This window comes from Hyla sarda, chromosome 4 (genome assembly GCF_029499605.1).
Source record: "Hyla sarda isolate aHylSar1 chromosome 4, aHylSar1.hap1, whole genome shotgun sequence".
Taxonomy (NCBI): Eukaryota; Metazoa; Chordata; class Amphibia; order Anura; family Hylidae; genus Hyla; species Hyla sarda.
In genome coordinates, this window is record NC_079192.1 from 175470993 (window position 1) to 175492082 (window position 21090).

General features: G+C 42.1%; 1 protein-coding gene across 6 annotated transcripts in view; it reads right to left on the reverse strand.

The window, feature by feature from the left end:
- VPS13C (vacuolar protein sorting 13 homolog C) overlaps positions 1-21090 on the reverse strand; it is a 773393-nt gene that overhangs the window by 509588 nt on the left and 242715 nt on the right. For all 6 annotated transcript variants that reach the window (XM_056572804.1, XM_056572802.1, XM_056572807.1 and 3 more), the window contains 2 exons: positions 18338-18455; positions 16297-16432 (listed from right to left, as the gene is read on the reverse strand). In XM_056572804.1, coding sequence (XP_056428779.1) covers positions 16297-16432; positions 18338-18455 — 254 coding nt within the window. The remainder of the gene's footprint in view (positions 1-16296; positions 16433-18337; positions 18456-21090) is intronic.

Genomic DNA, 21090 nt, shown 5'->3' on the forward strand with positions numbered 1-21090 from the left:
TGTGTCCAGCCTCATCCAATCATAGCTCCTCTCAAACTTAACTGCCATAGGCTGTTGGTTGGACCCCAACCCCATTTCAGCACTCCAGGCTGCACTTCCTGTGTTTGGGCTTCGGTACAAAGTCTGTGTATAAGATGGGGGAAAATGTGCTCTTGAGCTTTTTTAAGCACAAATAAAACCTAGAAAACTTCATTTTTTAAACAAAGTATATTAGAAATACTTTTTATTTAGCATAAGGAGTGCAATAGCAAAAAATTGTTTAAATGAGAGTGCCCATTTAATGTTGATTGGCGCGTCTAAAGTTAAAGTAAAAGTATCCGGCAGCTCAGTAAGGCTGTTCAGGACCGTCGCAGTGAAATCTCGACATCACAAACAATGGGGGAGGGTTTCTACTTGCCTCCATCTCCATCTGATCGGCAATCTGCTGCTCAATGCCTGCACGTGCGTTAGGGCTGCACAATATGGGGAAAATGTGCAATATCGATATGCAATATAATAAATAAAGGATGAAATCCCACCATTTCATGTCCAATCTCCTCCCTTTTAGAACTATTCACACATTTTATGCACACCGCCCATTTCACATCTCCTCCGTTTAATTTCTATCTCCCCCTGTCACATTCTCCCCTAATGGTCACATCTTCTCCCATCACATCTTCCCCCTGTCACATTTCTTCCCCATCACATTCCTCCCGCCCTCGTCACATTCCCCCCATGTCACATTCCCCCCATGTCACATACTCCCCCCCGTGTCACATACTCCCCCCCGTGTCACATACTCCCCCCCGTGTCACATACTCCCCCCGTCACATACTCCCCCCGTCACATACTCCCCCCGTCACATACTCCCCCCGTCACATACTCCCCCCGTCACATACTCCCCCCGTCACAATCTATCCCTGTCGCATTCCCCCCGCCTGTCACATTTAGTACTTCAGCAATACACTAGGTTTCCCGGGCGGTTTTCAAATCAACAACCTAGTGTGTTTGCTGCTGACAAAGACGTTTCTCCATGAGACAATCACTGGCTGGACACGTGACACCGCTGCGGCCAGTGATTGGCTGGAAAGGGAAAGGTCCTACTGCTTGTATGGAGAAGAGATAAGAGATGGGACATCGGACAGCACGGAGGGAAACGGCATCTGCAGGGATCGGGAGTAGGTTAGCAGGTGGTTTTTATTTTTCTCCCTGTGCCCTTTTACTTAGCTCAGTGTTTTCCTACCAGGGTGCCTCCAGTTGTTGTGAACCTACTACTCCCAGCATGACCGGACAGCCTTTGCCGGTCCGGGCATGCTGGGAGTTTTGGGAACCCTGTTTGGGAAACACAGAATTTTAGTATTTAAATTTGTTTTTACCTGATCTGGCCGGCCCGCGCCTGCAGCAGCACACGGGAGCTGGCCCGAGCAGATAATCCCATACTTAAACCACACGGTCAGTGGCATAAACCTAAAAAATGTCCAAAGTCCAAAATTGCGTATTTTTGGTCACTTTGCATACCCTAAAAAAAATAAAATAAAAATATTTTAAAAACTATCAAGAAGTCCCATAAAAATAATAAATGGTACCGATAAAAACTTTAAACCACAGTGCAAAAAAAATTGCCCTCATATATAGCCCTGTATATGGAAAAGTTAAAAAGTTATAGTGGTCAGAAGAGGACTATTTTAACATTCTAATTTTCAAACAAAAATGTATACATTTTAAAAACAGGTAATACAAAATCAAACCTATATAAGTTGGGTTTCATTTTAATCGTATGGACCTACAGAATAAAGATAAGGTGTCATTTTTAAATTGCACTGCGTAGAATTGGAAGCCCCCAAAAGTTATAAAATGGCGTTTAAAAAAAAAAATAAAATCTTTCCTCACAAAATTTTTTTCTGGTTTTGCCATAGATTTGGTGGTGAAATGATTGACAGTACTAAAAAGTAAAACTGGTGGTGCAAAAAACAAGCCCTCATATGGGTCTTTAGGTTGAAAATCTAAAGTGTTATGATTTTTAGAAGGGTAGAAGGAAAAAAAATGAAAGTGCAAAAATGAAAAATTGCTCCGTCCTCAAATGGTTAAAAGCAGTACTCCGACAGAATTTTTTTTTTTATCAACTGGTATCAAGAAGGTAAACAGATTTGTAAATTACATCCATTTAAAAAGCTTAATCCTTCCATTACTTATCAGCTGCTGTATGCTCCAGAGGAAGTTTTTCTTTTTGAATTTCTTTCCTGTCTGACCACAGTGCTCTCTACTGACACCTCTGTCCATGTCAGGAACTGTGCAGAGCAGGAGCAAATCCCCATACCAAACCTATCCTGCTCTAGACAGTTCCTGACCTGTACAGAGGTGTAAGCAGAGTGTCGCTTGGAGACATATCTTTAAATGGAAAGTCACAACGTTTGCCTTTAAAGACTGTCATGCAAACCACATCTTAAGCCACAGGACTTTACTTTATTAATTAATGATGGCCTATCCTCCTGCTACAATCCTTTCTGACTCTGTGGGAGAATCGAGAGTGGTAGAGAGGCTCTTATTGACCTGGCAACCGGAGACTCGAGCTGCCCAAATAACACCTATACCCACGGTGCCAAAAAATGTGAAATAGAATACAGAAATTGGGGATCAGGGTCGTGAATATTAGGATAACGTATGTTTATTTCAGTATGTAATGTATAAAGTTAATAAACTTGTGAACTGTGAATCAAAGGGCCCTTGTGAATCAACAGAAGCACAAAATGGTTGTTCAATGGATAATACAATAAAATTAAAATCATGGCAAATAAAAAGGGTTATTACAATAAAATATTGCTTTTAAAACACATAAAATAATCATTTAAATAAGTGTCAACACATCTATAGGAATGAAAGCAATGGTTTAGGGATTTGTAAAAATGCAGTGATTTATCTGATAGTCTTGGTTTGCTATTTCCACAATTATTTTGTATCCAGTTAGAATAAATAGTAAATGTCTTGAATAAAGAATGCAGCGATTTGTGCAAAGTTAGTTAGTGGCAATTGTATCAATTGACTTTAGAATGTAACAAATCTGGATCCTCTATGCAGAGGGCTCGCTGTTAGAGACACAGCCGTCTCCCAATTGCGCAGTGGCAGTGTTAGGTTCAATAAGAACAGGGCTTTAAAATTCAAGTCAGAATGGGTACCTTCTGTAGATTGTGCTGATCGCCGGACGAGCCCCAGTCCCTGGGCAGAGGGTGCGCTGCTAGAGACTCGCCCGTCTCAGATGTGCAGCGGCAGCAGTGGGCTCAGTCCGTGGATACTGCAGCGGTTCTCCGTTGTATTCCTTTCTAAAAGGTTGATGTGACACTTGGATTGTTTGTGGTCGAAGCTGCACGCGATTCAGGTCCTCCTTAGGACCTTTCTTCAGCAGCTAAACATATGTAATGTCTCTGGGGATCATTTTGTGGAATATATACCAGTAACTCCTCCCCTGTTAGAAGGTGTCACATCCAATTAGCACAAATGGGATATGTGAAACAGGTGGGAAATTCTACTAATGGTAAGTGGAAACAGTATATTTGACATTGGAAATGTTAATGCGACATGTTGTATGTAGATAATTCTATATTTGTATACGTAATAAAATAAATGGTAAAGTATAACAGGCAAGGTGAAAGTGTATATATAAATGATTTGGAATGAAGTATTAAAAATGTAGTCTTCTACCCTAGGGTGTTTATGTATAATAAGTAAACATTTTTGTTTTATTGTTTCATTGTTATATTCTTAGAAAATTAGAAAACGGTATATCTATACATGCATCTTTAAGTGATGTGATACAAAAAGGTGTATACACTACCGTATATACCGAGTATAAGCCAAGATTTTCAGCACGATTTTTCGTGCTGAAAACACCCCCTTCGGCTTATACTCGAGTGAACTCTCCGCCCTCAGTGGTCTTCAACCTGCGGACCTCCAGATGTTTCAAAACTACCACTCCCAGCATGCCCGGACAGTTATCGGTTGTCCGGGCATGCTGGGAGTTGTAGTTTTTAAACATCTGGAGGTCCGCAGGTTGAAGACCACTGCCCAGGCCTTCGTCATCATCCAGCCCCCCATCCCCCTTTAGTTTTGTGGGTGAGCTGGTCTGGGCCATCTGTGCTGCAGGACCGTTCGGTGGGGAGGGATAGTCGTTCCGGGCTGTCCATTTTCACTGGGGGGGCCTCTTCTCCGCACTTCGTGCCCGCCCCCGGAATAATGATGTTGCCTTGACGACTACGCACAGGGACGTTGCGTCCCTGTGCGTCGTCGTCAAAGCAACGTCATTATTCCGGGGGCGGGCACGAAGAAGAGGCCCGTGAAGATGGACAGCCCGGAACGACTATCCCTCCCCACCGGACGGTCCTGCAGCACAGATGGCCCGGACCAGCTCACCCTAACGTCCCGCCGAGCGGAGGTGAGTACAAAACTAAAGGGGGGATGGGGGGGCTGGATGATGACGAAGGCCCGGGCAGTGGTCTTCAACCTGCGGACCTCCAGATGCTTCAAAACTACAACTCCCAGCATGCCCGGACAGACAATGGCTGTCTGGGCATGCTGGGAGTTGTAGTTTTGGAACATCTGGAGGTCCGCAGGTTAAAGACCACTATTAAATCAGACATTGACAAGCGGTGATGATGAAGGGGGTGGTGTGGGATGATGACAGGGTAATAATGAAGGGGGGGGGGATGATGACAGGGTAATGATGAAGGGGGGGGATGATGACAGGGTAATGATGAAGGGGGGGATGATGATGAGGGTGTTAATGACGGGGGCCTGGATGATGACCGGGGGGATGATGTATTTCCCACCCTAGGCTTATAGTCGAGTCAATAACTTTTCCTGGGTTTTTGGGGTGAAATTAGGGGCCTCGGCTTATATTCGGGTCGGCTTATACTCGAGTAAATACGGTATATTCTGTGTGTCTAAAGCTTTATATCTCTGAATGATTGAAGTGGTGTGTGCATTTGAAATAGGAATCATTGGTGAAGATTTATGACTAAAGAGTGTTGGTAGCAGGTTCATTGGACTGGAAAAAAAAATTTGCTCAGTTACCTGTAGCAAAAAAAAAAAAAAAAAATGGAAATAATGAAAACGTTGAAAATATTGACAGATTAAAAAATTATGAATGAAAAATTTGTAAAAAATAATAAAATTGTAAATTGAGATGCCAAAATAGCAAATATATACTGCTGTGGTCTCTCAAACTCTATCTTGGGCTATATCGAGTTGATGTCAGGAGGTGGTCCCGACCAAGGACACACCGGAGTGCTGGAGTGCACAGCCTAACGCCAGTGGGTCGTTGCAAGGGATTACTTCCTAATCAAGAAAGCCGAACACTTCCATTTCGCTATTGAGTCCCTTGGGTGCCAACAAAACGAATTAGAATATTTTTCTAGATTCTGCTCTTGACATCTTGCCTATATAGTTGTCTCCTCGCCAATCATGCTGGATCAATTGAATGGCTGCATATTTTAGTTTATTAGGATTACCTTGGTGGAATTGTGTGTAGTGGGCCGAGAGTGGATGTTTATCATGCTGTTTTTTTATGTTGTATCTATGTTCCAATATGCGGGTTTTTAAGGCCCGTGAGGTACGGCCTATGTGTTGTTTATTACAGGGGCATTCGATTACATAAATGACACCCTTACTGGCACAATTGAGAAAATCGGTAATCTTGTGTACGAAATTATTGATAGAGGATTTGATTTCTAGAGTTCTTTTATCAAATAGAGTCGCTTTACAATTGGGACATTGTCCGCACCTATAGAATCCTTTTAGGTCTACTAGAGTAGATGAAGATCTTGGCTTGGGCTTTGATGTGTGGACCGTGGGTGCTATTTTAATGCCTAAGTTCAGGGCTCTAGTATAGATGATGAATGGCTTGTTAGGGAGAAATGGATTGAGTGTCTTGTCTTCACAGAGTAATGGCCAATATTTTTTAATAATCTTTTCTATCTTGTGATATTGTGTATTAAAAGGAATGATGAGTTTAGGAAGATCTTGTTCTTTTGATGGGGATGCGTTTGGTATTTTAGGGGTAAAGAATGTAGACCTATCCAGACTACGTACTTCTGTAAGGGATTGTTCTAGACCTGTCAATGGATAATCTTTGGGAGGAATTGATTTGTGAGGGAAATGGCTTCTATTTAAAATTGTTCGTTGTGGGTGCAATTAAGTTTTAATCTTTGATATTGGCTAGTGGGCACGTTCACTAGCCATCGGGGAAGATGACAGCTAGTGTAATAATGATAATAATGATCTCAATTTAAAATTCACTCCTAATATTAGTTCCACATCAGTAGAATTTTTGGATTTATTAATATAAGCCAACAGTAACAAATTAATATGTAGCACATACCATAAACCTGTGGCCAAGAACGGGTTTATACGCCACACTAGCTGTCATCTTCCCCGATGAACGTGCCCACTAGCCAATATCAAAGTTTAAAACTTAATTGCACCCACAACGAACAATTTTAAATAGAAGCCATTTCCCTCACAAATCAAGTCCTCTATCAATAATTTCATACACCAGATTACCGATTTTCTCAATTGTACCAGTAAGGGGTTCATTTATGTAATCGAATGCCCCTGTAATAAACAACACATAGGCCGTACCTCACGGGCCTTAAAAACCCGCATATTGGAACATAGATAAAACATAAAAAAACAAAATAATAAACATCCAATTTCGGTCCACTACAAACAATTCCACCAAGGTAATCCTAATAAACTAAAATATGCAGCCATTCAATTTATCCAGCATGATTGGCAAGGAGGCAACTATATAGGCAAGATGTCAAGAGCAGAATCTAGAAAAATATTCAAATTTGATTTGTTGGCACCCAAGGGACTCAATAGCGAAATGGAAGTGCTCGACTTTCTTGATTAGGAGGTGGTCCCTTGCGACGACCTACCAGCGTTACGCTGTGCACTCCAGCACATCCTCGGTCGGGACCTCCTCCTGACATCGACTCGATATAGCCCAAAATAGAGTTTGAGAGACCACAGCAGTATATATTTGCTATTTTGGCATCTCTATTAATTTACAATTTTATTATTATTTTATACAAATTTTTAATTCATAATTTTTTAATCTGTCAATATTTTCATCATTTCAAATTTTTTTTTTTGCTACAGGTAAGTAAGCAAATTTTTTTTTCCAGTCCAAAGAACCTGTTACCAACACTCTTTAGTCATAAATCTTCACCAATGATACCTATTTCAAATGCACACACCACTTCAATCATTCCGAGATATAAAGCTTTATATATACACAGAATATAGTGTATACACCTTTTTGTATCACATCAATTAAAGATACATGTATAGATATACCATTTTCTAATTTTCTAAGAATATAACAACGAAACAATAAAACAAAAATATTTACTCATTATACATAAACACCCTAGGGTAGAAGACTACATTTTTAATACTTGATTCCAAATCATTTATATATACACTTTCACCTTGTCTGTTTTACTTTACCATTTATTTTATTATGTATACAAATATAGAATTATCTACATACAACATGTCGCAATAACATTTCCAATGTCAAATATACTGTTTCCACTTACCATTAGTAGAATTTCCCACCTGTTTCACATATCCCATTTGTGCTAATTGGATATGATACCTTCTAACAGGGGAGGAGTTACTGGTATATATTCCACCAAATGATCCCCAGAGACATTACATATGTTTAGCTGCTGAAGAAAGGTCCTAAGGAGGACCTGAAACGCGTCCAGCTTCAACCACAAACAATCCAAGTGTCACATCAACCTTTTCGACAAGAATACAACGGAGAACCGCTGCAGTATCCACGGACTGAGCCCACTGCTGCCGCTGCACATCTGAGACGGCCGAGTCTCTGGCAGCGCACCCTCTGCCCAGGGACTGGGACTCGTCCGGCGATCAGCACAATCTACAGAAGGTACCCATTCTGACTACAATTTTAAAGCGCTGTTCTTATTGAACCTAACACTGCCACTGCGCAATTGGGAGACGGCTGTGTCTCCAACAGCGAGCCCTCTGCATAGAGGATCCAGATTTGTTTCATTCTAAAGTCAATTGATACAATTGCCACTAACTAACTTTGAACAAATCGCTGCATTCTTTATTCAAGACATTTACTATTTATTCTAACTGGATACAAAATAATTGTGGAAATAGCGAACCAAAACTATCAGAGAAATCACTGCATTTTTACAAATCCCTAAACCATTGCTTTCATTCCTATAGATGTGTTGACACTTATTTAAATTATTATTTTGTGTTTTAAAAGCAATATTTTATTGTAATAACACTATTTGCCATGATTAAATTTTTATTGTATTAACCACTGAACAACCATTTTGTGTTTCTGTTGATTCACAAGGGCCCTGTGATTCACAGTTCACAAGTATATTAACTTTATACATTACATACTGAAATAAACATACGTTATCCAAATATTCACGACCCTGATCCCCAATTTCTGTATTCTGTGGGAGAATTCACAAGAAATCCAATAGTTTGTCTTAGTAAGTAAGGGGAGCAATAATTTGATCAAGGCATTTTCCCCCAAAGATGGTATTTTAGGTGATTCATCCATACACACACATCATCTTTGTGCACCCAGCGACATTCTACAATTTGTCTTCTTTGCAACTTTTGGTACGGGAGTATTGATCTTAGGGACTTCTTGCCGGTCATTAATATCTTCATCACTGAGTAAATGTTGACTTTTCATTTCTCCTGGCATGGATACTTTCCTTTTTTGGTCAATTCCATTTAGCTTGAATAAGAGAGGGAAGGCTCTCATGCACAAGGGAGACTGGTTTCTTTTGTGTCCTGAGACCTACAAAGAGCCCATCTTGAATAAAAGGTTCCTTGTGGATTTCCTCAATTGCTATAGCTTTACTCACGGCCTTCAAGAGAGATTTAATTTGAAGAAAATTTTTCTTCCTCTTATCCCCACTGTGTCTAAACTAATCAGATCTGATTTTGACAGCTGGCCCCATTCCATTTCCAAATCCAAGGAGGACACTGTCTTGCATTTCTATCCATCAATCTATCTATCAACCAAAATCCAGCAGCACTCTTTTGAAGATAGAAGACAGGGTGTCCCTTATGAAGTCTTTTTCAAGTACAGATTTGTGATACATTTTCTACACACTCTTCGTTCATGTGATAATTATTCGATTAGTGAAAACAATGAATAATGTGCAAATGAACAAACTCCTAGTGTAATAATTTCCTATACAGTAAAAGGATAATCATAAAATGACTGCATATATAAAACATATAGCTCATATGTAAACAGTGTCCATCCTTACTGTAATCGTAATTAAAAAAAAATGGTAGTGCTAACAAAACAATCATAGAAATAAGTGAAAGGCATCAATAACCCAGAAGGCATTTGCATAATCATCATAATTACTAGGGATGCACAGAAATAGAAATTTTGGGCGGTAACAAACTATTTAGGCTGTACGAAACCGAAAATGCATTGTCCCGCCCACTTTTTTAAAATATAATTTAGGAAAATTGTATAATCAGAATTTTTTTGTGAAATATATTCGTGAATTTAAGTAATCTGAAATGAAAAACTCCCTGCTAATAATATTAATATAAATTGTTTTATTATTAAATAACGGAAAAATTGGCCAACATTTTCAATTCAATTAATTAAACAAAACATACCAATGCAAAACAGTAAATTAAAGGGGCTAAGTGTCTAATCATGGGATCTGACCTCTGGGACCCCCCCCCCCCCCCCCCAACCCCCCTTCAGATTTTTTTAGCGGGAGGCCGGCTTTTCCAGCCGAGTGCTACAGCCTCAAACTTCCTCTGGATCAACTCAACTCAGTAGGGACTTATTAGGGTTATAGGTTGAACTTTGTGGACTCTTTGTGGTCTTTTTTCAACCTTATGAACTATGGGGGAGATTAATCAGTAGGTGTCTATTGTAGACACACATCTACCCCTTTACACTGCTTGTCTAATTTACACTCTTGCTCAGAATTTACAAAGGCTGTGCACTCCTTTGATAAATATTGTTCAAATATAGAAACGCCCCCCTCCCCCCTCACTCTACCATACACGCCTTCTTTACCTCACAGGAAAAGTGAACACAGGAATTTTGTTCTATTGCTTTGAGGCAAGGATTCCATTGAGGTTTTTTGTCTATCAGCAAAAACGCCAGAAAAACTGTCCCAGCTTTTTCCTGCGTTCCTGCTTTTGCTGGTGTGTGGAAACAAAAAATATGTACTAAACTTTTTGTTTATTCGAAATTTAGATACGTGAATGCAGAGGACTGTGTCAGATTTGGTGGATTGCGACGATGAATATTTTTTTAAAAATTTTTAAATGTCAATAAAAGGGTTAACGAGGGCTGTGGGGGAGTTTTTTTTTTTTTATAAACATTTTTTTTCAATGTGTTGTGTTTTTTATAATTGAATTTTCAGGCTTAGTAGTGGAAGCCGGTCTTATTGACAGAGTCCATTACTAAGCTGGGGCTTAGCGTTAGCCCCCAAAACAGCTAGCGCTAACCCGCAATTATTACCCCGGTACTCACCACCACAGGGGTTTCGGGAAGAGCCGGTACCAACTGGCCCGAAGCATCAAAATGGCACTCATGGGCCTAGGCGGAAACAGGCTGGTGTTATTTAGGCTGAGGAGGGCCAGTAACAATGGTCCTCGCCCACCGTGTTAACGTCAAGTTTTTGCTGCTTGGTTGGTATCTGGCTGATAATGATAAAATGAAGGAACCACACACTTTAAAAAAAAAATATTATTTAAAAAAACAAACAAAAAAAAAAACGCATAGGGTTCGCCCTATTTTCATTATCAGCCAGATAACAACCAAGCAGCAACATCCTGACGTTACCAGTGTGGGCGAGGACCATTGTTACTGGCCCTCCCCAGCCTAAATAATGGCAGCCTGTTACCCCCTAGGCTCAGGAGCGCCATTTTTGACGCTCAGGGCATGTTGCTCTGGCTCTTCCCAGCTCCCCTGTGGCGGTGGGTACCGGGGTAATAATTGGAGGTTAGCGCTAGCTGATTTTGGGGCTAACACTAAGCCCCGGCTTAGTAATGGATTCAGTCTAAAAGACAGCTTCCAATACTAACCCTGAAAATTAAATTATAAAAAAACACGACACATTGAAAAAAACAGCCCCCACAGCCTCCGTTAACCATTTTATTGAAATTAAGAAAACGCTGGTCATCGTCGCAGTCCATCGAATCTGACGTAGTCCTCCGCATTCATGTATCTGAAATGAGAAGAAGAGAAAAACAAGAAATATGGGTTAGTACATTTTTGCGCTCTCCTCTGGGAAGAGCGCACATAATGCAGCATGTTCCTAAACAGGGAGCCTCCAACCAATTGTTGCTAAACTACAACTCCCATCATGGGGGGCTGTAGTTAATCAACAGCTGGAGTCTCCCTGTTTAGGAACACACTGCTCTGTTCCCATTATGCAAAATGCATAATTTGAACAGAGATCTGTCCCTCTGCCCTTGGACTACTACTTTTATCATGGGACAGAGTCTGTCCCATGATGGGAATAGTTGTAGTACCGCAGCGCTGCTGAGGGATGGCACTCGCACATCGCCCAGCTGTGGGACTTTTAGGACTACTACTCCCATCATGGACAGACTCTGCCCATGATGGGAGTTCTAGTCCAGGGGCTGAGGTGCGGATCGCACCGGGTCATTCTGCAGAGACGGACTGCGATCCGCATTTAACAAGCCGGCGGTACATGCCGCTATATCGCGCTGCTGCCGGCTCCTGTATACACTCTCATAATTCATAATCCTTGCCGCCGGGAGACAGGAGCTCTGATTGGACAATAGCAATTCAACAATCAGAGCTCCTGTGTTCCGGCGGCGGGGATTATGAATTATGGCAGTGTATATAGAAGCCGGCGGCAGCGCGATGTAGTGGCATGTACTGCCGGCTTGTTAACTTAAATGCGGATCGCAGTTGGTCTCTGCAGAATGACCCGGTGCGATCTGCACCTCAGCCCCTGGACTACAACTCCCATCATGGGCAGAGTCTGTCCATGATGGGAGTAGTAGTCCGATAAATTTCCGCAGCTGCGGGAAGTGCAAGTGCCATCCCTCAGCAGCAAGTGCCATACCTAGGGGCCTATGATGGCTTACATAGATCAATGTAATGCTATTGCATTTAATTGACTGTGTTTTAGGTGCTCGTTTGCTAAGAGCTGTCTATGGCAGCCATAAGCAATCATCAATCCACCGAGGACCAGGAAGGACGGGAAAGTCCCTCTTTTTACCCAGCATCCCATCTGCAGCCCGTGCTTACATTGCAGAGCTGCAGATGGGTACCCTAGACCCCAGGGATGACTGGCCTTTAAACCATTTAAATGATATACATCAGAGCGGGTTATGACACAGACCCAACTCACAGGCTCATGTCATATTCACCTCACCTGTCCCATGATGTACTGGTACGTCATAGGTCAGAAAGGGGTTAAGCCACGTCCATCAAAAATATCAGTGGGAAATTCCCTTAGCATAAAGGACATTTTTGGCCGATCATTTTTGGCATCAGAAATTTCGGTGCATCCCTAATAATTACCATTTGTAACATACTTTTTATGGCATACACTGCTAACCCAGCGTTATCAAAATTCCCATTCTCAATATTACCACTCGTTGACTGTTATAGCCAATCATATTGTGAGAAACCACACATGCACCTACTGGGACTCCACTATCCGGCACCATCTTAAAGGCAGGAACGGAGTAGTATTTTAAATATGGATCCTGCAATCATGTGATGGTGGTCACATGGTGCATGCGCAGCTGTTTAATAACAGCTTTAGTCCCGAGGTGGCTGTGAATCCCTGGCATTGTCCGGGCCCTTCGGGTCACAAAGTCCAACCCACCAGGGTACATGGTGACTGTAATTACTCCGTTCTAGTACCAAAAGAGGGAAACCTCAACATCCATACTCAAAACACAAATGATACTTCATCAACAGATTCATGAAACCCAACCTCTAATTAACCCCAGCTACTTAATCTCACTGAATGCATACTTGTAATAGGTGGCAAAGGAATACTGGATTTCATTTGCAATCATTTCCCAATGTCCTGCAGGAAAGATGCCCCATCTTTTTTTTAAAGTATCACTCTGGGCTTTTTTTTTCTTTTTTTGCCCATATCATGCACACCCACCATCATTAGTCGTAAAAAGCCATTTGTTTCAGTCCACACAGCTGCATTTAATTACTCTAACTAGGTCATGTGAACACCAGTATGGCCCACAGACAATGACAGGGCTTAATGTGTCAGAGGAAGTCAGTCCTGGGTCAGCTACAAGATTACATCATTCCTGCTAGCTCACAGACCCCTCCACTCCACTCCCCAATCTGTGAACTGCTGTCATCTCTGTGGGATCAGGATATATAGTAGATATACACCTCTCCTGAGCCTGTGTTCAGATCTCAGATTATGAAGACACACCAAGCAGCTATGCCGCCAATATTTCAAAATTCCTACGTGCAGAAAGGCATGTTGCACATGAAATATTCAAACCACTGGTGCACTCGCTGCATTTAGAGAGAGTTCATTTGCTGCCTGAGACACACAATTTCTGAAAGAGCACGGCATGTCCCCCACCCAGGAGCAATACATGTAGCTGATCATTGGGATTTGGAGGGAGGGAGGGAGGCTGGACCCAGATCAATCCACAAACCAGACCTGAACATAGCATGACCCATGTATCTATCGGATAGGCTTTTAACTTCTCTTGCTGTGCTTTCTTGTCCTGATAAGGGCAATGGGTCCAAACTTCTGTGGTGCTGTAGTGGAGGCAAGGGCAGAAAACCATAAATAACATACCAGTAATTGTTTTTTGTAGAGCCAATGACAGCACCATTGGAGAGCATCCTCTTTCCTGGTGGCTTCTGCCTACAGGACTTTTGTGGCAAAAGAAAAATCCTTCCTACATGACAATTTGAAATGGTAATGTTTAAAAAAAAAAGTATGGGGTGAACATCAGGTGGCTGCCCTACATATATATGTTCTAAAGAAGCTTCTGCGCCCAGAAATTTGATACTTAACGGGTAAAATGGACTCCAAACCCTGTAGGGACTGGTTTACCTGAAGTTGTATAGGCTAACTCAATTGCCTTTTTTTTTTTTTTTTATCCATCTAGCCACTGTCTTACCCTTATTTTTTCCCTGAATTGGGGGGGAAAAAAAGTTGAAATGAGACTCTACAGGGATGTGTGAGGTCTATGTAAAGGAGAGCATCTCACATCTAGACTATAAAACGTGGCCTCCCACTGGGTTAGAACAAAGAGGTAGAATCACTTCTTGGGACCGGTGGAAGTTATTTATCATCCTGGGTAGAAATGCTGTGACAAGCAATAGTACCACTTTTTCCTCCAGTATAACCATATGCAGTAGTGAGGGCAATTAAATATTGCTTGGTCTAAGACCCTATATAATCCCTCATGTAGAAATCAAACACTACTGGTATAGCCAAAGGCTAAAGTAAGTACACTAGCTTATCTGAAAATCTGCAAAATGCCTTCCATGATCTAAGATAAATTTGGGAGTTGACCCTTTACCCGCTTGTTAGTAAGTAGTAACAACATTATCAAAAAGGCCCCTTGTCTCTAAGCAATTGCCTTTCAACAACCATGTTAGATGTAGATTTTGCAATTATGGATGAACTACTGGCCCCTGAGACAAAATATTCAGAATCTCTGGAAAGACCCATGGTCTGGCTATGGAAAAGGTCTGGAACAAAGAAAACAAGACTCTTCTTAGCCAAAATGGTGCTATAACTAACTGTCTGACTCTCCGAAGCACCCCCGAGTAAACCCACATTGGGGGAAATATGTATAAAAGCCCCTTTGTCCAGGGTTTGGCAAAGCAGTCTACCCCTGAACGTAGATCTTAAAGTCTCAGTAAAATCTGGTGATCTTCCTGTCTCTGGCTTTAACATTGTTCCAGGCACCCTGTAAAAGGCGAGAATCTGCATTGACTGCAGCAACAAGTTTTGATTCAACATAAGTAAGAAAACATGACATCCTGATCTGCCCTGGTCTGTCAGCATCTCCATCTAGGATCACAGAGTCAGAAGCTTTGCGGTGAGTGCGGATAACTCTTTTCGTTCTGTAGTTACATAGTATCTGACACATCTTTTTATCAATTGTTTCCAGCACCTCTGCTGACTCCACACTTCAATGTCTCTTCTGCTGCCTCATTCCCAGACATAGGATCTTACTTAGTTAACCCTTGAGGTTCCTTAATAAGTGGTGCCGTCCTGGAAGCCTGTACACACACACATTTTATATATATATATAGACAAAAGGATTCTGCAGCACTCCGTAGCATGCAGTAAAAGGTAAGTAGTTTATTCCATCAGACAAGTGCAACGTTTCGGTCACCAGTTGCGGCCATTTTCAAGCATGCTTGAAAACTGTTATAGTAACAAAATAAAAAAGATAACATAGCATTTATATCACTAGCGGCATAGTGGAATTGCTGTTCCCCCCCCCCCCCCCCCCCCATTTATGCACTCTTGAAAAACAAACTATTCAAAGTTACCAATATGTACCCCAATATGCTATCAATACTGGATTAGTGAGGTGCCAACAACAGACATCTCTGCCAATCAGCTGTTCTGCAGAGATGTCGCTTTCTGATCCATGCAAGCTAGAGGTAGAAGTCTGTTTACTGTGCAGTGGCTGAGGTAACTACTTAGCTCCTATTTCTTTCACTAAGAAAAGATCTGAAGTAAACATTTATGGCCACTACAGTGAAAGGAGTCATTTATGTAGGGCTTATTTCGCAGGGTGAACTCAAAGCAGCTGCAGAGACTCTGCAGAACAGAGTTACAGGGTTACCAGGTAATGACATCTCGCCAATCAGATACTGATGGCTTATCCTGACAAGATGCCATCAATATGTGGTATTGGAAAACCCCTCTAAATGTAGCCTTGTCTATAACTCCTCATTGCATTAGAGCTTTAAGGTATTCCAGTCAAGGAAACTGAGCAGTATAAGGCTGAGCTCTTAGAGTACCACATGTGATTTACAACAAATCACCATAGTTTTACATTGCAATTTAGGGCTGCGTGATTTTCAAATGTGAAAAATTTTGTTTCATATGTGTTTCACCCATAAAAAACATGCAACAAATAACCGAATCACAATACAGTTGCAATTCATGATACATTGAGTGCTGTTTTCTGCTCAATAAAAACTGTAAAATGATGTAAACACTGACAAAAGTCTAACAATAGCATATCTAGAACACAGTGATCAAACTTTACCTTTTTCTCCTTTATGGTTGGACTACTAGTCTGAGATTGGGGAAGGGGAATACTGTTAACCAGTTCAAACACTCCTTGGATTTTATAGTCTGAGATCTTCAAACGCAGCAAAGGTAACTCTCCAGACACCTTGAACCTACAGACAGAAAATGAGCTTCAGCAATCCAGAGTAACAAATACCTCTCTGCTTATAAAAATAGATTTTAGGTTAAACTAGCCCATGTAAAGAGTTGATATATGCTAAAACATATTAGATACATAACAAATCATAATTCATATTTTACTAACTTATTTCAACTCCTTTCTATATGCCCCATTCCCCAAACTTCTGCAAGCCAGAAGTGAAAGGATCTAGACCTACTTAATCCTGTGTACTGCTGTGTTATAAAACAGAAAAAGGGCAACAAGATGCGGCCTTCGTCCAGATAAAATAATGTACTGAGTTGCAAGTAGATGAACGTCTTTCATACAACAGGGTTCAAGTATAAAACAATCAAGTTTAGGATTAATGCCTATAGATGCCCCACTGATTTGTAGTGCCATATGACTTCCCATACATACACATACCAACTAGAGAAAAAATGGAGTCATTCAAGAATATATATTTCAAATACAAATAAATCTTTATTAGATATTATAATTAAAAAACAGGAGAGATTCCACCCAGGAGGGGGAAGACATAAAGGTGTCACTCAGCTGCCATAAAATTGCCTAATTGTTATTAGTATATGCATGATAACTGCCGTACATGGTTTAAATAAAACCTAAAGTTACACAAGAATCACAAGCAATAGTTGATATACAGCTTGTAAATAACAGACATTACCACGATACACAAGGCAGGCACCTGTCCATGCAGATCGATAGTATAGAACAGTATATTTTTTGGTACTATATGCAAATTACTTATTTAATTATAAATTTTTTGCTTCTAAGTTTATATTCACACATATATATCTAGTCACTTTCCACTATTAATTGGAGTACCGATAATTGATGTACTTTTATGTACTATTATTATTATTGTCTAATGATTTTTGGAAATTTTTCACTCCTGTGCTCCACCATGATTCACATTTACTTTATGTCAGTATTATACGCACATATCTATGCACTTTACCATATGCACTCACCCCATAACCTTATTTATATATATTTCTGCAGTATTGTATTGTATTTTATTCATGCTTATATCGATTGTAATGTATTATGAATTATTTATCTCTGGTTTTAAAAGAGGCAGCCTCAGGGGGGGTTCTTAAACACTTGATGAATACACTCACTGAGCGCACAGTAGTGTGCGTGCGCTGGTCCGGCGAGCCCCGTGACTCCTTGTGCGCGGTGTCACATGATCCGGTCATGATCCGGTCAGGACGCCACTCCTGAAAGTCGCTGGGGCCGGCGTGTACACAGCAGCCGTGCCAGTTCACCTGTGCGCTCAGGTGAGTAGGAGGGGTAATTAGAACTCATAAGATATTTATACTAATGTCATCCAATGGGTTCCCTATCTCGACAAAGGCATTTGCCGAAACGCAAGAGTTGGGGTGGTGTTGCTCTAGGTGCCTGCCTTGTGACTAGTGGAAATGTCTGTTATTTACATCCTGCATATCAACTATTGCTTGTGATTCTTGTGTAACTTTATGTTTTATTTATATCATGTACGGCAGTTATCATGCATATTCTAATAACAATTAGGCAATTTTATGGCAGCTGAGTGACACCTTTATGTCTTCCCCCTCCTGGGTGGAATCTCATCTGTTTTTTAATTATAATATCTAATAAAGATTTATTTGTATTTGAAATATATATTCTTGAATGACTCCATTTTTTCTCTAGTTGGTATGAGTTGCAAGTAGTCAAAGAGATTTGAGAAGCTGCACATAGTCAAAGAGATTTGAGAAGCTCATAGGAGATTAATAATAACAAGGTTGAGTATTTCTCACTAGTGCAACAATAAACAGCTATCTGAAAGCATAAAAACACATTGCACAAAATAGAGTCAATTTTAATAAAAACAGAACGCATGTGAGATATTCCTCACCTAGGCATTCGACTGTCTCGCTCTACCATGGCCTTTGAAAGTTCCACGTCAATATCTAGAGGCTGCAAAATGTGAAGAGATGATGACTTCAGCCCTCGAGCAGTCTTCCAGTCTTGGCCTGTAGAGGAATAGTGAAAGAACAAAGCTGACACAGCCTAAATCAATAACACATATTAACTATAATCTTGTGAATTGGCATAAAGTAACAAAAGACGACAAATGAACAGGAGCGGTTCTGTTTTAGGTAATAAAATGAGGTCCTTGGACAGTGCTTTTAACAATATATGATATTTAAAGGGTACCTGGTACTTAAAGGGGTACTCTGTGTAAAAAGGAGATTTTTTATGCTTACCATAAAATCTCTTTCTCCATTGGGGACACAGACCATGGGTGTATGCTGCTGTCACTAGGAGGTTCGACACTATAGCAACAAGAGAAGTCGCCGCCTCCCAGCAGGGTATACCCGCCCACAGGCACCTGAGGTAATCAGTTTTAGTCCCAGAGCAATAGGAGAAGACCGACAGGTCAAGAGAAAACCACAAACTGTCCGAGCAATCAGAAGAAAAGGCAATTGAACACACCTTCAGACAGATAACTGAAATAGGAACACCAGAAAAAAGGGGGGAGCTGTGTCCCCCAATGGATCCTTCGAGAAAGATTTTACGGTAAGCATAAAAAAAATCTCCTTTTCTCTATCGGCTCCATTGGGGGACACAGACCATGGGACGTACCAAAGCCGTCCCTTGGGTGGGTAAGGAATCAGACAGGTGGACGGTTGGACCACCGCCATCTGCAACATCTTACAGCCCAGAGTAGCATCAACCGATGCGAAGGCATGAATCTGGTAGCACCTTGAGAAAGTGTACAAAGATTACCACGCGGACACCTTACAGAACTGCAAGGCCGAAGCCACGTAGCGAAGGGCCCAGGATGCCCCGAATAATGGGTGGAATGAGCCAAACCCCTGAAGGATGGGATCTTCCCCTTGCAGCGGTAAGCTCCCAAAAAGAGCAGACCGGATCCACCGAAAAATGGTGGTCGTAGAAGCAGGTTGTCTAAATACAATGACCTTCCGGAAAAACAAAAAAGGGGGTCACCCTGCCGAAAGGAAAGAGTGACAGAGATAAGTCCGAACAGTCCTCACCACAACCAAGTTGTGGAACAAACGCTTCCAGGGATGAGAAGGGGCCGGACAAGAGGACGGTAGGACGATTTTCTCATTGAGATGAAAAAGTCAAAAACCATCTCGGGTAAGAAGGACGGACCTGGACGAAAAACAACTTGTCCTGGTATACCACCAGGAAGGGAGAACGGCAGGAGAGAGCTACCAGCTCTGACACCCTCCTAACAGAGGTAAGAGCAATAAGGAACGCCACCTTCCGGGGAAGGAGGCGAAAAGAAATGTCCCTGAGGGTCAAAAGGGGCATCCTGCAGAGCACCTAAGACCAAGTATAAGTCCCAAGAGAAAAAAGGGGACTGATAAGGAGGGGCAGCTTGTGCCACTCCCTGAACTAGGTTCGGACATGATGATTGAATGCCAAAGAATGTTGAAAAAGAATGGAAACGGCCGAAAGCCAACCATGACCGGAGAAAAAAGGCTGAGTTTCACACCAACAGAAATAAGACCACCAGGTATGGTGGTAAATCTTTGCAAGGAAGGCTTGTGAGCCCTCAGCATGGTGTGAACCACTTGGGAAGAGAAACCGCGGGTCCTCAGAACCGCTGTCTCAACGGCCTCGCCGTAAAAAAGCAGAGACGGTAAATAGGGGTGGCACAGGAGACCTGATATAGGAGGTCTGGACGATAGGGAAGATGCAGAGGTAAGTAGTACAGGAGTCTGACCACGACGACGTACCACGCCCGCCGGGGCCAGTCTGGGCCACGAGAATGGCGGGAACGCCCTCTGCTGTGAGTTTCCTCAGGACCCCGAAAAGAGACAAAGGGGAGGAAACAGATAAGGTAGGGCAAAGCCCGACCAATAAACAGATAAGGTAGGGCAAAGCCCGACCAAGAAAGAGGAACGCTTGGTTGTGGCGGGACGTGCAGAGGTCCACGCCTGGATGTAGGGATCACTCGCCTTGGACGGCTGGGGACCGGCTGAGAAAGACCACATCCCAGAAACGCCCGGAATGAAAAGCGCTGAGATGGCCGGAAACCTGAGTTCCGCCCAGAAGGGAATTTCCAAAGAAGCAAGCAAAGAAAGGATAGCCCTAGGCCCCAACATGTTGAAGGGGAAAAGGGCTTCTCGAGGGACCAAGGTCCCAGACCAGCCGGTCCTTGAAAACACCTCCCCAGCCCGACAGACTGGCAGGGAAGGGCGGGAAGGAGCACCCCCGAAAAAGCAGGGGGGAAACAAAGCCACCATAGAAGGGACCGACAAGACTATCGAGTGACAATGGAGACCTGTCCCACCGGAAGAAAATCACCAATTGAAGAGGTCGGTGATGAAACTGGGCAAATAACACGGCCTTCACGGCCGCCGCTATCCGGCCCAGGACATCCATGCAAAAGCAAATGGAAACTGGAGCAGGGTGCCGAAGTCATCGGACTCTTGATAAGAGTGTCAGACGATTGGTCAGCAGAGTTGAAAGCGGGCAGAGGCCGTGTCGAACTGGAGCACCAGGAAAGCGGTTGGACTTGTCCCGAATGACCATCCTACCGAAGAGAGACAGGGGCTGGATGTTGAGACTAAGACTCTCCAGGATCTGGGCCTTGGCTGGAACTCTGATCAGAAGGTCGTCTAAGTAAGGAAT